Here is a 17,500-nt window from a genome sequence, read left to right as displayed (position 1 = left end):
GAGGGAGATAGAGGGAGGGGAGGAAAATAAGGGGAGAGAAAGGGGGAGAGGGAGAGGAGAGGAGGAGAGGAGAGGAGAGGAGGGGAGAGGAGGAGAGGAGAGGAGGAGAGGAGAGGAGAGGAGAGGAGAGGAGAGGAGAGGAGAGGAGAGGAGAGGAGAGGAGAGGAGAGGAGAGGAGAGGAGAGGAGAGGAGAGGAGAGGAGAGGGGGAGAGGAGGAGAGGAGAGGAGGAGAGGAGAGGAGAGGGAGAGGAGAGGGAGAGGAGAGGAGAGGAGAGAGGAGAGGAGAGAGAGAGGAGGAGAGGAGAGGAGGAGAGGAGAGGAGAGGGAGAGGAGAGGGAGAGGAGAGGAGAGGAGAGAGAGAGAGGAGAGGAGAGGGAGAGGAGGGAGGAGAGGAGAGGAGGAGAGGAGAGGAGAGGGAGAGGAGAGGAGAGAGGAGAGAGGAGAGGAGAGAGGAGAGAGAGGGAGAGGAGGAGAGGAGAGGAGAGGGAGGGGAGGGGAGAGGGGAGGGGAGAAAGAAGATAGCATCACGTCTGGCTGGCGCTAGACCTCTGACCTTTCCTCCCCTTAAATGTTCTGAGAGCCCCCACTGGATTACCAATGGAATGACGGCTTCTATTGTATATCGTCTTCTATTCCCCTGTGACTGATATCTCTGTGTGTGTGTGTGTGTGTGTGTGTGTGTGTGTGTGTGTGTGTGTGTGTGTGTGTGTGTGTGTGTGTGTGTGATTGCAGTGGGTACTGAAGGGTAACGGTCGAGGACGAGACTGAGGTTTGATAGAGAGGGACGGACTCTGCTGGCTGGATAACTGAGCTGTGTGTGTGTGTGTGTGTGTGTGTGTGTGTGTGTGTGTGTGTGTGTGTGTTTAGAGGATGAATAAACAGGGAATAAGGAAGACAGACAGAGAAAAGCTCATCTTAAGAACGAACACTGCAGAACGGCAGAGAAGGACAGAAGACATATACTGCATTTCATTATCCCACCTCCTCTCCCTCCTTTCCTCCCCTCTCTCCCTCCCCCTCCTTTCCTCCCCCTCCCCAACCTCCTCCCCCTCCTTTCCTCCCCTCTTTCCCTCCCCAACCTCCTCTCCCTCCTTTCCTCCCCTCTCTCCCTCCCCCTCCTTTCCTCCCCTCTCTCCCTCCCCTCCTTTCCTCCCTCTCTCCCTCCCCCTCCTTTCCTCCCCCTCCTCTCCTCACCCTCCTTTCCTCCCCTCTCTCCCTCCTCCTCCTTTCCTCCCCTCTCTCCCTCCCCCTCCTTTCCTCCCCTCTCTCCCTCCCCTCCTTTCCTCCCCTCTCTCCCTCCCCTCCTTTCCTCCCCTCTCTCCCTCCCCCTCCTTTCCTTCCCTCTCTCCCTCCCCAACCTCCTCTCCCTCCTTTCCTCCCCTCTCTCCCTCCCCAACCTCCTCTCCCTCCTTTCCTTCCCTCTCTCCCTACCCAACCTCCTCCCCCTCTCTCTCTCCCTCCCTCCCTCTCTTTCCTCCTCTCTCTCTCCCTCTTTCCTCCTCTCTCTCTCTCTCTCTCTCTCCCCTCTCTCTCCCCCTCCCTTTCTCTCTTTCCTCCTCTCTCTCTCTCTCTCCCCTCTCTTTCCTCCTCTCTCTCTCTCCCCTCTCTTTCCTCCTCTCTCTCTCTCCCCCTCTCTTTCCTCCTCTCTCTCTCTCCCCCTCTCTCTCCTCCCCTCTCTCTCCCTCTCTTTCCTCCCCTCTCTCTCTCCCTCTCTTTCCTCCTCTCTCTCTTTCCTCCTCCCCAAATTGCAGTGAAACGGAAGACAAACACACTTTATCAATATATTGTGGTTATTAGGAGGTGCGTTTTCTCCTCACCCCTTTGCAGATGGCGACAGCTTCCTTGGACATGGACTTGGGGTAGGAGACGTGATGCTCCATGATGGACTGGAACAACTCATCCTCATCCTCACCGTCGAAGGGAGGCTAGGACCGAGGGAGGAGGGGAGGACAGAGGGAGGAGGGGAGGACAGAGGGAGGAGGGGAGGACAGAGGGAGGAGGGGAGGACAGAGGGAGGACAGAGGGAGGACAGAGGGAGGAGGGGAGGACAGAGGGAGGAGGGGAGGACAGAGGGAGGACAGAGGGAGGACAGAGGGAGGAGGGGAGGACAGAGGGAGGAGGGGGGAGGAGGGGAGGACAGAGGGAGGAGGGGAGGACAGAGGGAGGAGGGGAGGACAGAGGGAGGAGGAGGGGAGGACAGAGGGAGGAGGGGAGGACAGAGGGAGGACAGAGGGAGGACAGAGGGAGGAGGGGAGGACAGAGGGAGGAGGGGGAGGAGGGGAGGACAGAGGGAGGAGGGGAGGACAGAGGGAGGAGGGGAGGACAGAGGGAGGAGGAGGGGAGGACAGAGGGAGGAGGGGAGGACAGAGGGAGGAGGGGAGTACAGAGGGAGGAGGGGAGAACAGAGGGAGGAATGGAGGACAGAGGGAGGAGGGGAGGACAGAGGGAGGACAGAGGGAGGAATGGAGGACAGAGGGAGGAGGACAGGACAGAGGGAGGAGGGGAGGACAGAGGGAGGAGGGGAGGACAGAGGGAGGAGAGAGGAGGAGAGGATAGGTTAATACCCACAGTAAAATGTTAACATATGCACACACACACACACACACACACACACCTACCTGTCCAGCCAGCATCTCATACAGTAGAACTCCAAAGGCCCACCAGTCCACTGACTTCCCATAGGGCTGGTACGCTATGATCTGGAGGAGGAGAGGAGAGGAGAGGAGAGGAGAGGAGAGGAGAGGAGAGGAGAGGAGAGGAGAGGAGAGGAGAGGAGAGGAGAGGAGAGGAGAGGAGAGGAGAGGAGAGGAGAGGAGAGGGGAGGGGAGGGGAGGGGAGGGGAGAGTACAATATAGAAAAATTCAAATAGAGCAGAATAGATTAGAACAGAATAGAGTAGAATAGAATATAGTAGAATAGAATATAGTAGAATAGAATATAGTAGAATAGAGTAGAACAGATTAGAGTAGAAAGGAGGGGGAGGAGGTTGGGGAGAGAGAGTAGAATAGAATAGAGTAGAATATAGTAGAATAGAGTAGAATATAGAAGAAAATAATAGAGCAGAATAGATTAGAAGTATATAGAGTATAATAGAATAGAGTAGAATATAGTAGAATAGAATAGAATATAGAAGTACAGAATAGAGTAGAACAGAGTAGAGTAGAATATAATATTGTAGAAGAGAATAGAGTAGAACAGAATAGAGTAGAATAGAATATAGAAGAACAGAATATAGTAGAATAGAATATAGTAGAACAGAATATAGTAGAATAGAATATAGTAGAATAGAGTAGAACAGAATATAGTAGAATAGAATAGAGTAGAACAGAGTAGAATAGAATATAGTAGAACAGAATAGAGTAGAATAGAGTAGAACAGAAGAGAATAAAGTAGAATAGAGTAGAAAATAATAGAGTAGAATAGAATATAGTAGAATAGAACAGAATAGTGTAGAATATAATATAGTAGAATAGAATAGAGTAGAACAGAGTAGAGTAGAATAGAATATAGTAGAACAGAATAGAGGAGAATATAATATAGAAGAACAGAATATAGTAGAATAGAATAGTGTAGAATAGAATATAGTAGAATAGAATAGAGTAGAATAGAATATAGTAGAATAGAATAGTGTAGAATAGAATATAGTAGAATAGAATAGAGTAGAACAGAGTAGAACAGAATTGAGTAGAATAAAGTAGAATAGAGTAGAAAATAATAGAGTAGAATAGAATATAGTAGAATAGAACAGAATAGTGTAGAATATAATATAGTAGAATAGAATAGAGTAGAACAGAGTAGAGTAGAATAGAATATAGTAGAACAGAATAGAGTAGAATAGAATATAGAAGAACAGAATAGTGTAGAATAGAATATAGTAGAATAGAATAGAGTAGAATAGAATATAGTAGAATAGAACAGAATAGTGTAGAATATAATATAGTAGAATAGAATAGAGTAGAACAGAGTAGAGTAGAATAGAATATAGTAGAACAGAATAGAGTAGAATATAATATAGAAGAACAGAATAGTGTAGAATAGAATATAGTAGAATAGAATAGAGTAGAATAGAATATAGTAGAACAGAATATAGTAGAACAGAATAGAGTAGAATAGAATATAGTAGAACAGAATAGAGTAAAAAAGAATAGAGTAGAACAGAATAGAATAGAGTAGATTAGAGTAGAACAGAATAGAATAGAGTAGAATAAAATAGAGCAGAACAGAATATAGTAGAATAGAATATAGTAAAATAGAGTAGAATAGATTAGAGTAGAAAGGAGGTGAGGAGGTTGGGGAGAGAGAGTAGAATAGAATAGCGTAGAATGGAGTAGAACAGAATAGAGAAGAATAGAGTAGAATAGAGTAGAACAGAATAGAGAAGAATAGAGTAGGATGGAGTAGAATAGAGTAGAATAGAGAAGAATAGAGTATTGCATAATAGAGTAGAATAGAGTAGAATAGAGTATAGTAGAGCAGAATAGAATAAAGTAGAATAGAGTAAGATAGAGTATAATAGAATAGAACCGAGAATAATATAATTGAGTAGAGCATAATAGAGTAGAGTAGAACAGAGTAAAGTAGAGTAGAACAGAGTAGAATATAATAAATTAGAGTAGAATATAGTAGAATAGAGTATAATATAATAAAACAGAGTACAGTATAATATAGTAGAATATAGTAGAGTAGAATACAGTAGAATACAGTATAGTAAAGTAGAATTTAAATACAATGGATTAGACTACAGCTTTAGAATAAGTCATTATAAGAGGTGAATTTGTTCTCTCTCTGGTGTTGCTACACGAGCATAGCATGCCGACCGCGCCGCGAGCGTTGAATGTATGTACGCACACACACGATATTCAATCGTTTCATCCTAACTGCTCGCGTGCGTCAACGAGCCTCTGAGTAGCCAGGCGCTAAAAATACAACTTGGTTCTGTTTGTGACACTTAGACGGCGCTGCAAGTCCCGCCTCTCCTCCTCTCCTCATTGGTTTATAGGAGCATATACCCACGTGGGTGATTGGAAGACGGACTGAGGTCCGCCACTCCAGTCCAGTTGGTGGTGGTAGTGCACCTTAAAGTTGGTTAACAACCTGCCATATAAAATCCACAGAAGAAGAATAAAATGTTAAAATAAAACCGTCTTTAACCTTTATTTAACTAGGGCAAGTCAGTTGAGAACAAAATTCTTATTTTACAATGACGGACTACACCGGCAGGCCAAACCCCGGACGACGCTGGGCCGATTGCGCGTCGCACCTATGGGACTCCCAATCCCGGCCGGTTGTGATACAGCCTGGATTCGAACCAGGGTGTCTGTAGTGACGCCTCAAGCACTGAGATGCAGTGACTTCGACCGCTCACGCCACTCAGGAACACAGAAGAAGAAGAAGAAGAAGGAGGAGAGACTAATAGAAACTAACTAGGTTTACCCTTTTATCCACAGAAGAAGAAGGAGGAGAGACTAATAGAAACTAACTAGGTTTACCCTTTTATCCACAGAAGAAGAAGGAGGAGAGATTACTAGAAACTAACTAGGTTTACCCTTTTATCCACAGAAGAAGAAGGAGGAGAGACTAATAGAAACTAACTAGGTTTACCCTTTTATCCACAGAAGAAGAAGGAGGAGAGATTACTAGAAACTAACTAGGTTTACCCTTTTATCCACAGAAGAAGAAGAAGGAGAGATTACTAGAAACTAACTAGGTTTACCCTTTTATCCACAGAAGAAGAAGGAGAGATTACTAGAAACTAACTAGGTTTACCCTTTTATCCACAGAAGAAGAAGGAGGAGAGATTACTAGAAACTAACTAGGTTTACCCTTTTATCCACAGAAGAAGAAGGAGGAGAGATTACTAGAAACTAACTAGGTTTACCCTTTTATCCACAGAAGAAGAAGGAAGAGAGATTACTAGAAACTAACTAGGTTTACCCTTTTATCCACAGAAGAAGAAGGAGGAGAGATTACTAGAAACTAACTAGGTTTACCCTTTTATCCACAGAAGAAGAAGGAGGAGAGACTAATAGAAACTAACTAGGTTTACCCTTTTATCCACAGAAGAAGAAGGAGGAGAGATTACTAGAAACTAACTAGGTTTACCCTTTTATCCACAGAAGAAGAAGGAGAGATTACTAGAAACTAACTAGGTTTACCCTTTTATCCACAGAAGAAGAAGGAGGAGAGATTACTAGAAACTAACTAGGTTTACCCTTTTATCCACAGAAGAAGAAGGAGGAGAGATTACTAGAAACTAACTAGGTTTACCCTTTTATCCACAGAAGAAGAAGGAGAGATTACTAGAAACTAACTAGGTTTACCCTTTTATCCACAGAAGAAGAAGGAGGAGAGATTACTAGAAACTAACTAGGTTTACCCTTTTATCCACAGAAGAAGAAGGAGAGATTACTAGAAACTAACTAGGTTTACCCTTTTATCCACAGAAGAAGAAGGAAGAGAGATTACTAGAAACTAACTAGGTTTACCCTTTTATCCACAGAAGAAGAAGGAGGAGAGATTACTAGAAACTAACTAGGTTTACCCTTTTATCCACAGAAGAAGAAGGAGAGATTACTAGAAACTAACTAGGTTTACCCTTTTATCCACAGAAGAAGAAGGAAGAGAGATTACTAGAAACTAACTAGGTTTACCCTTTTATCCACAGAAGAAGAAGAAGGAGAGATTACTAGAAACTAACTAGGTTTACCCTTTTATCCACAGAAGAAGAAGGAAGAGAGATTACTAGAAACTAACTAGGTTTACCCTTTTATCCACAGAAGAAGAAGGAGAGATTACTAGAAACTAACTAGGTTTACCCTTTTATCCACAGAAGAAGAAGGAGGAGAGATTACTAGAAACTAACTAGGTTTACCCTTTTATCCACAGAAGAAGAAGAAGGAGATATTACTAGAAACTAACTAGGTTTACCCTTTTATCCACAGAAGAAGAAGGAGGAGAGATTACTAGAAACTAACTAGGTTTACCCTTTTATCCACAGAAGAAGAAGAAGGAGAGATTACTAGAAACTAACTAGGTTTACCCTTTTATCCACAGAAGAAGAAGGAAGAGAGATTACTAGAAACTAACTAGGTTTACCCTTTTATCCACAGAAGAAGAAGAAAAACACAAGATTTTGTGTGACTCAAAATAGGACAAAATTCTAGAAAAGTCCAGAAAAAAGGACTTCCAGGACAAATGAGCAACAGAAAGCTAGCTAGCTAAATGTCCATGAATGTTCCACCTGTTTCCACCTGTCCCCCAAATTAATACAATTGGCTCAGAGTTGGTTTTGATATTTCAAACCTGCACCGCCTGGTCTAGACAGCATGTTAGGTGAACCTGCGCCGCCTGGTCTAGACAGCATGTTAGGTGAACCTGCACCGCCTGGTCTAGACAGCATGTTAGGTGAACCTGCACCGCCTGGTCTAGACAGCATGTTAGGTGAACCTGCACCGCCTGGTCTAGACAGCATGTTAGGTGAACCTGCACCGCCTGGTCTAGACAGCATGTTAGGTGAACCTGCACCGCCTGGTCTAGACTGCATGTTAGGTGAACCTGCACCACCTGGTCTAGACAGCATGTTAGATGAACCTGCACCGCCTGGTCTAGACAGCATGTTAGGTGAACCTGCACCACCTGGTCTAGACAGCATGCTAGGTGAACCTGCACCACCTGGTCTAGACAGCATGTTAGGTGAACCTGCACCACCTGGTCTAGACAGCATGTTAGGTGAAGCTGCACCGCCTGGTCTAGACAGCAAGTTAGGTGAAGCTGCGCTGACCATAACACACTGTCTACAGCACTACGAGTGTGTGTGTGTGTGTGTGTGTGTGTGTGTGTGTGTGTGTGTGTGTGTGTGTGTGTGTGTGTGTGTGTGTGTGGTGTCTCTCTCGCCCGGTAGGTGCTAACACTAGGAACTGAACCATCTGTCTCTCCTGTCAAACTAACGTGCGATACCTAATCAACTTAATTATACTCACACACACACACACACACACACACACACACACACACACACACACACACACACACACACACACACACACACACACACACACACACACACACACACACACACACAAACAAACAAACACACACACACACACACACACACACACACACACTCACACACACACAGACACACACACACACACACACACACACACACACACACACACACACACACACACCGTACCTCAGGAGCGATGTAGTCTGGGGTTCCACAGAAGGTCTTGGTGGTGACACCGTCCAACATGTTCTCTTTGCACATCCCAAAGTCCGCTATCTTAATGTGTCCCTCTGCGTCCAGCATCACGTTGTCCAGCTTCAGATCCCTACAGGAGACAACACAGAGACATGCTAGACTCTCAGACAGAAGGGTAACTACAGGAGACAACTCAGATACATACTAGACTCTCAGACAGAATATCCAAATTACGACCAGACAATACCGATCCCATTAGTTCCTGCCAAGGCTGTTGAATATCTTTGTCTGAGATGATGTTGTGATGAATATCTTTGTCTGAGATGATGTTGTGATGAATATCTTTGTCTGATATGTTGTTGTGATGAATATCTTTGTCTGAGATGATGTTGTGATGAATATCTTTGTCTGATATGTTGTTGTGATGAATATCTTTGTCTGATATGTTGTTGTGATGAATATCTTTGTCTGAGATGATGTTGTGATGAATATCTTTGTCTGAGATGTTGTTGTGATGAATATCTTTGTTTGAGATGATGTTGTGATGAATATCTTTGTCTGAGATGTTGTTGTGATGAATATCTTTGTTTGAGATGATGTTGTGATGAATATCTTTGTTTGAGATGATGTTGTGATGAATATCTTCGTCTGAGATGATGTTGTGATGAATATCTTTGTCTGAGATGATGTTGTGACGAGTATCTTATGACTTGAAGACTCACCTGTAAATGATTCCTTTCAGATGAAGGAAGAACAGACCTATGGCAATCTCTGCTGCGTAGAACCTGAGAGAGAGAAAGAGGAGAGGGGAGAGGAGAGGGGAGAGGAGAGGAGAGGAGAGGAGAGAGGAGAGGAGAGGAGAGGAGAGGAGAGGAGAGGAGAGGAGAGGAGAGGAGAGAGGAGGGGAGAGGAGGGGAGAGGAGAGAGCAAGAAATAGAGGAGAGGAGAGAAGAGGAGAGGAGAGGAGAGGAGAGGAGAGGAGAGGAAAGAGCAAGAGATAGAGAATAGGATAGGATAGGATAGGATAGGATAGAAGAGGAAGAGGAAGAGGAAGAGGAAGAGGAAGAGGAGAGGAGAGGAGAGAGGGAAAGGGAGAGGAGAGAGAGCAAGAGATAGAGGAGAGGAGAGGAGAGAGATAAAGGTGTATATTTTGCCATACTTCCAGTATATCTGATAAAATCAACAGGACGTAGCAAACACGTCCATGTGAGTTCGAACGGACCAATCACATATCGACCCCCTCAAACCTACGCTCAAAGAGAAGAGGGTGAGGAGAAGCCGAAAAATACCATTTCCTTCACCAGTCACACGGCCGTAAACACATCCGGACAAGAGGAAAACCTACGTGACAATTCCGTTCATCGACAACAGTTCAAACATTCAACACTATTGTTCCCTCCGAGGTCGACACCGAGCTCAGAGCCACGAGTCTGGACACCTCCCTCTGCTACTGGATCCTGGACTTCCTGACAGGACTGTGTCCTCAGTCCTCTGCTGTACTTCCTGTTTCACCTACGACCCCGCGCGTGGCTTCGCGCCAACGCCGTCATCCAGTCTGCTGACGACGCCGCGGATGTAAAAGCCTGATGACCAAACAACGGCGAGTCGGGCTATAAAGGAGGGAGGTAAGTGAACTGGCGTTTTGTGTTGTCGTCGTGACAACGACCTCTCCCTCAACGACAGCAAAACCAAAAAAAAGGAGTTGATTGTAGGAAGGTGGAGGGATTTTTTGTAATTTTAGCAGACGCTCTTATCCAGAGCGACTTACAATAGTGAATACATACATTTCATACATTTTTTTTCTTTCTTCTCTGTACTGGTCCCCCGTGGGAATCGAACCCACAGCCTTGGCGTTGCAAACACCATGCTCTACCAACTGAGCCGCACGGGATGGAGGGAACATGCCGCGATCCACATCAACGGGACTGTATTAGAGAGAGTCACGAGTTTTAAGTTCCTTGGCGTTTCCCCACGTCACAGAGGAATTGTCATTCAGCGACTCTACTTCCTAAAAGCGGCTGAAGAAATTCGGACACGCAGAACCCGGGTCCTCTCCAAATAATACCGCCGTACCATCGAGAGCATCCTGACCTACATCCTACATCACGGCCTGCTACAGGAATTGCTCTGTCCACGACCGCGATGAGGCCCCTCCAGCGGGTGGTGACGAGGCCCCTCCAGCGGGTGGTGACGAGGCCCCTCCAGCGGGTGGTGACGAGGCCCCCAGTACATCGCCGGGACCGTGCTCCCACCAATCCAAGACATTTACTCGAAACGGTGCCTGAGAAAGGCATGAAGCTACCCCCCCCCCCCCACTGACTCGGTACCGCCCCCCCACTGACTCGGTACCGGTACTCCCCCCCCCACTGACTCGGTACCGCCCCCCCCACTGACTCGGTACCGGTACTCCCCCCCACTGACTCGTTACCGGTACCCCCCCCACACTGACTCGGTACCGGTACCCCCCACTGACTCGGTACGGTACTCCCCCCACACTGACTCGGTACCGGTACCCCCCACTGACTCGGTACCACCCCCCACTGACTCGGTACCGGTACCCCCACCCACTGACTCGGTACCGGTACTCCCCACCACTGACTCGGTACCACCCCCCACTGACTCGGTACCGGTACTCCCCCCACTGACTCGGTACCGGTACTCCCCCCCACTGACTCGGTACCACCCCCCACTGACTCGGTACCGGTACTCCCCCCCACTGACTCGGTACCGGTACTCCCCCCCACTGACTCGGTACCGGTACCCCCCCACTGACTCGGTACCGGTACCCCCCCACTGACTCGGTACCACCCCCCACTGACTCGGTACCGGTACCCCCCCACTGACTCGGTACCGGTACCCCCCCACTGACTCGGTACCGCCCCCCACTGACTCGGTACCGGTACTCCCACCCAAACAGACTCGGTACCGGTAACCCCCCCACTGACCCGGTACCGGTACTCCCCCCCACTGACTCGGTACCGGTACCCCCTCACTGACTCGGTACCGCCCCCCACTGACTCGGTACCGGTACTCCCCCCCACTGACTCGGTACGGTAACATCCCCCCACTGACTCGGTACCGGTACTCCCCCCTCCACTGACTCGGTACCGGTACTCCCCCACACTGACTCGGTACCAGTACTCCCCCCACACTGACTCGGTACCAGTACCCCCCACTGACTCGGTACCGCCCCCCACTGACTCGGTACCGGTACTCCCCCCACACTGACTCGGTACCGGTACCCCCCCACTGACTCGGTACCACCCCCCACTGACTCGGTACCGGTACTCCCCCCCCACTGACTCGGTACCACCCCCCACTGACTCGGTACCGGTACTCCCCCCCACTGACTCGGTACCACCCCCCCACTGACTCGGTACCGGTACTCCCCCCACTGACTCGGTACCGGTACTCCCCCACTGACTCGGTACCGGTACCCCCACTGACTCGGTACCTCCCACTGACTCGGTACCGGTACTCCCCCCCACTGACTCGGTACCGGTACTCCCCCCACTGACTCAGTACCGGTACCCCCCACTGACTCGGTACAGCCCCCACTGACTCGGTACCGGTACTCCCCCCACACTGACTCGGTACCGGTACCCCCCCACTGACTCGGTACCGGTACTCCCCCCCACTGACTCGGTACCGGTACTCCCCCCTCCACTGACTCGGTACCGGTAACCCCCCCCACTGACTCGGTACCGGTACTCCCCCACTGACTCAGTACCGGTACCCCCCACTGACTCGGTACCGCCCCCCACTGACTCGGTACCGGTACTCCCCCCACACTGACTCGGTACCGGTACCCCCCCACTGACTCGGTACCGGTACTCCCCCCCACTGACTCGGTACCGGTACTCCCCCTCCACTGACTCGGTACCGTAACCCCCCCACTGACTCGGTACCGGTACTCCCCCCCACTGACTCAGTACCGGTACCCCCCACTGACTCGGTACCGCCCCCCACTGACTCGGTACCGGTACTCCCCCACACTGACTCGGTACCGGTACCCCCCCACTGACTCGGTACCGGTACTCCCCCCCACTGACTCGGTACCGGTACTCCCCCTCCACTGACTCGGTACCGGTACTCCCCCCACTGACTCGGTACCGCCCCCACTGACTCGGTACCAGTACTCCCCCCACACTGACTCGGTACCAGTACCCCCCCCACTGACTCGGTACCGTAACATCCCCCACTGACTCGGTACCGGTACTCCCCCCCACTGACTCGGTACCGGTACCACCCCCCACACTGACTCGGGACCGGTACTCCCCCCCCACTGACTCGGTACCGGTACCACCCCCCACTGACTCGGTACCGGTACCCCCCCCCACACTGACTCGGTACCAGTACTCCCCCCACACTGACTCGGTACCAGTACTCCCCCACACTGACTCGGTACCGGTACCCCCCCACACTGACTCGGTACCAGTACTCCCCCACACTGACTCGGTACCGGTACCCCCCACACTGACTCGGTACCAGTACCCCCCCACTGACTCGGTACCGGTACTCCCCCCACTGACTCGGTACCGGTACCCCCCCCACACTGACTCGGTACCAGTACTCCCCCCCACTGACTCGGTACCGGTACCCCCCCCACACTGACTCGGTACCAGTACTCCCCCACACTGACTCGGTACCAGTACCCCCCCCACACTGACTCGGTACCAGTACTCCCCCACACTGACTCGGTACCGGTACTCCCCCACTGACTCGGTACCAGTACTCCCCCACACTGACTCGGTACCGGTACTCCCCCCACTGACTCGGTACCAGTACTCCCCCACACTGACTCGGTACCAGTACCCCCCCCACACTGACTCGGTACCAGTACTCCCCCACACTGACTCGGTACCGGTACCCCCCCCACACTGACTCGGTACCAGTACTCCCCCACACTGACTCGGTACCAGTACCCCCCCCACACTGACTCGGTACCAGTACTCCCCCCACACTGACTCGGTACCGGTACCCCCCCACACTGACTCGGTACCGGTACCACCCCCCACTGACTCGGTACCGGTACTCCCCCCCACTGACTCGGTACCACCCCCCACTGACTCGGTACCGGTACCCCCCCACTGACTCGGTACCACCCCCCACTGACTCGGTACCGGTACTCCCCCCCACTGACTCAGTACCGGTACCCCCCACTGACTCGGTACCGCCCCCACTGACTCGGTACCGGTACTCCCCCACACTGACTCGGTACCGGTACCCCCCCACTGACTCGGTACCGGTACTCCCCCCACTGACTCGGTACCGGTACTCCCCCCTCCACTGACTCGGTACCGGTACTCCCCCCCCACTGACTCGGTACCGGTATTCCCCCCACTGACTCGGTACCGGTACCCCCCCACACTGACTCGGTACCGGTACCCCCCACTGACTCGGTACCACCCCCCACTCACTCGGTACCGGTACTCCCCCCTCCACTGACTCGGTACCGGTACCCCCCCACTGACTCGGTACCGCCCCCCACTGACTCGGTACCAGTACTCCCCCCACTGACTCGGTACCAGTACTCCCCCCACTGACTCGGTACCAGTACTCCCCCCAACTGACTCGGTACCAGTACTCCCCCCACACTGACTCGGTACCAGTACCCCCCCACACTGACTAGGTACCAGTACTCCCCCACACTGACTCGGTACCGGTACTCCCCCACTGACTCGGTACCAGTACTCCCCCACACTGACTCGGTACCAGTACCGCCCCCCACACTGACTCGGTACCAGTACTCCCCCACACTGACTCGGTACCAGTACCCCCCCACACTGACTCGGTACCAGTACTCCCCCACACTGACTCGGTACCGGTACCCCCCACACTGACTCGGTACCAGTACTCCCCCACACTGACTCGGTACCGGTACCCCCCCCCACACTGACTCGGTACCAGTACCCCCCCACTGACTCGGTACCGGTACTCCCCCCACTGACTCGGTACCGGTACTCCCCCCCACTGACTCGGTACCGGTACCCCCCCACACTGACTCGGTACCAGTACCCCCCCCACACTGACTCGGTACCAGTACTCCCCCCCACTGACTCGGTACCGGTACCCCCCCACACTGACTCGGTACCAGTACTCCCCCACACTGACTCGGTACCGGTACTCCCCCCACTGACTCGGTACCAGTACTCCCCCACACTGACTCGGTACCGGTACTCCCCCACTGACTCGGTACCAGTACTCCCCAACACTGACTCGGTACCAGTACCCCCCCCCACACTGACTCGGTACCAGTACTCCCCCACACTGACTCGGTACCGGTACCCCCCCACACTGACTCGGTACCAGTACTCCCCCACACTGACTCGGTACCAGTACCCCCCCCACACTGACTCGGTACCAGTACTCCCCCACACTGACTCGGTACCGGTACTCCCCCCACTGACTCGGTACCAGTACTCCCCCACACTGACTCGGTACCAGTACCCCCCCCACACTGACTCGGTACCAGTACTCCCCCACACTGACTCGGTACCAGTACCCCCCACACTGACTCGGTACCAGTACTCCCCCACACTGACTCGGTACCGGTACCCCCCCCCACTGACTCGGTTGGTTAAAGGGCTTGGAAGTGAAGATTTCACGGTAAGGTTGAATTCAGTCATGTGACTAATAACGTTTTATTTTTATTGGACAAATAAAAAAACTTTGATTTGATTAATGGGTTCGATCTGGGAACAGGAAGATATACTCCGGAAACTCACACAGGGTGTGTGTGTGTGTGTGTGTGTGTGTGTGTGTGTGTGTGTGGTGTGGTGTGTGTGTGTGTGTGTGTGTGTGTGTGTGTGTGTGTGGTGTGGTGTGGTGTGTGTGTGTGTGTGTGTGTGTGTGTGCGTGCGTGCGTGCGTGTGTGTGTGTGTGGTGTGGTGTGGTGTGTGTGTGTGTGTGTGGTGTGGTGTGGTGTGTGTGTGTGTGTGTGTGTGTGTACTCACACAGCGTGAGGTTCCTTAAACTTGCCGACATGCTGGATCTGATACATGAGGTCTCCTCCGTTGATATACTCCATCACAAAATATAACCTGTCCTGGAGAGAGAGAGAGAGGGGGGAGAGAGAGAGAGAGAGAGAGAGACGGGGAAGGAGAGGGGGAGAGAGAAAGAGATCGACAGAGAGGGAAGGAAGGAAGGAAGGAGAGGGGGAGAGAGAGAGAAAGAGATCGACAGAGAGGGAAGGAGGGAGGGAAGGAGAGGGGGAGAGAGAAAGAGATAGACAGAGAGAGGGAGGGAGAGAGGGGGGAGAGAAAGAGAGACAGAGAAATAGGGAGGGAGGGAGGGAAGGAGAGGGGGAGAGAGAAAGAGAGACAGAGAGAGAGAGGGACGGAGGGAGGGAAGAAAATGTTCATCTCGAACCCTCATACCATAACAGCCACCTAATCATCCCCAGCTTCCAATTGGCTCATTCATCCCCCTCCTCTCCCCTGTAACTGCTCCCCAGGTCGTTGCTGTAAATGAGAATGTGTTCTCAGTCAATTTACCTGGTAACATAAGGGTTAAAAACAGACAGACTCAGTCACACCACCAACACATCAAGTCATCACCTACTGACTCAGTCACACCACCACATCATCACCAACTGACTCAGTCACACCACCAACACATCACCTACTGACTCAGTCACACCACCAACACATCATCACCTACTGACTCAGTCACACCACCACATCATCACCAACTGACTCAGTCACACCACCAACACATCACCTACTGACTCAGTCACACCACCAACACATCATCACCTACTGACTCAGTCACACCACCAACACATCATCACCTACTGACTCAGTCACACCACCAACACATCACCTACTGACTCAGTCACACCACCAACACATCACCTACTGACTCAGTCACACCACCAATACATCATCACCTACTGACTCAGTCACACCACCAACACATCACCTACTGACTCAGTCACACCACCAACACATCACCTACTGACTCAGTCACACCACCAACACATCAAGTCATCACCTACTGACTCAGTCACACCACCAACACATCATCACCTACTGACTCAGTCACACCACCAACACATCACCACCTACTGACTCAGTCACACCACCAACACATCATCACCTACTGACTCAGTCACACCACCAACACATCAAGTCATCACCTACTGACTCAGTCACACCACCAACACATCATCTACTGACTCAGTCACACCACCAACACATCACCAACTGACTCAGTCACACCACCAACACATCAAGTCATCACCTACTGACTCAGTCACACCACCAACACATCACCAACTGACTCAGTCACACCACCAACACATCAAGTCATCACCTACTGACTCAGTCACACCACCAACACATCAAGTCATCACCTACTGACTCAGTCACACCACCAATACAACAAGTCATCACCTACTGACTCAGTCACACCACCAACACATCAAGTCATCACCTACTGACTCAGTCACACCACCAACACATCACCAACTGACTCAGTCACACCACCAACACATCAAGTCATCACCTACTGACTCAGTCACACCACCAACACATCAAGTCATCACCTACTGACTCAGTCACACCACCAACACATCATCACCTACTGACTCAGTCACACCACCAACACAACAAGTCATCACCTACTGACTCAGTCACACCACCAACACATCAAGTCATCACCTACTGACTCAGTCACACCACCAATACAACAAGTCATCACCTACTGACTCAGTCACACCACCAACACATCATCACCTACTGACTCAGTCACACCACCAACACATCAAGTCATCACCTACTGACTCAGTCACACCACCAATACAACAAGTCATCACCTACTGACTCAGTCACACCACCAATACATCATCACCTACTGACTCAGTCACACCACCAACACATCAAGTCATCACCTACTGACTCAGTCACACCACCAACACATCAAGTCATCACCTACTGACTCAGTCACACCACCAATACATCATCACCTACTGACTCAGTCACACCACCAACACATCATCACCTACTGACTCAGTCACACCACCAACACATCATCACCTAATGACTCAGTCACACCACCAACACATCACCTACTGACTCAGTCACACCACCAACACATCAAGTCATCACCTATTGACTCAGTCACACCACCAACACATCACCTACTGACTCAGTCACACCACCAACACATCAAGTCATCACCTACTGACTCAGTCACACCACCAACACATCAAGTCATCACCTATTGACTCAGTCACACCACCAGCACATCATCACCTAATGACTCAGTCACACCACCAACACATCACCTACTGA

The 17,500-nt window shown here is 50.7% G+C and overlaps 1 protein-coding gene across 2 annotated transcripts in view; it reads right to left on the bottom strand.

The window, feature by feature from the left end:
• Positions 1-17,500, bottom strand: part of LOC106563911 (protein kinase C beta type) — a 175,913-nt gene that overhangs the window by 33,349 nt on the left and 125,064 nt on the right. For both annotated transcript variants that reach the window (XM_045715962.1, XM_045715963.1), the window contains exons 11-15: positions 15,161-15,252; positions 8,927-8,989; positions 8,196-8,334; positions 2,620-2,700; positions 1,819-1,926 (exon numbers count right to left, since the gene is read on the bottom strand). In XM_045715962.1, the coding sequence (XP_045571918.1) occupies positions 1,819-1,926; positions 2,620-2,700; positions 8,196-8,334; positions 8,927-8,989; positions 15,161-15,252 (483 nt within the window). The remainder of the gene's footprint in view (positions 1-1,818; positions 1,927-2,619; positions 2,701-8,195; positions 8,335-8,926; positions 8,990-15,160; positions 15,253-17,500) is intronic.

The sequence above is a fragment of the Salmo salar genome, chromosome ssa03 (assembly GCF_905237065.1).
Source record: "Salmo salar chromosome ssa03, Ssal_v3.1, whole genome shotgun sequence".
NCBI lineage: Eukaryota > Metazoa > Chordata > Actinopteri > Salmoniformes > Salmonidae > Salmo > Salmo salar.
This window is presented reverse-complemented; position numbering and strand designations above follow the sequence as displayed.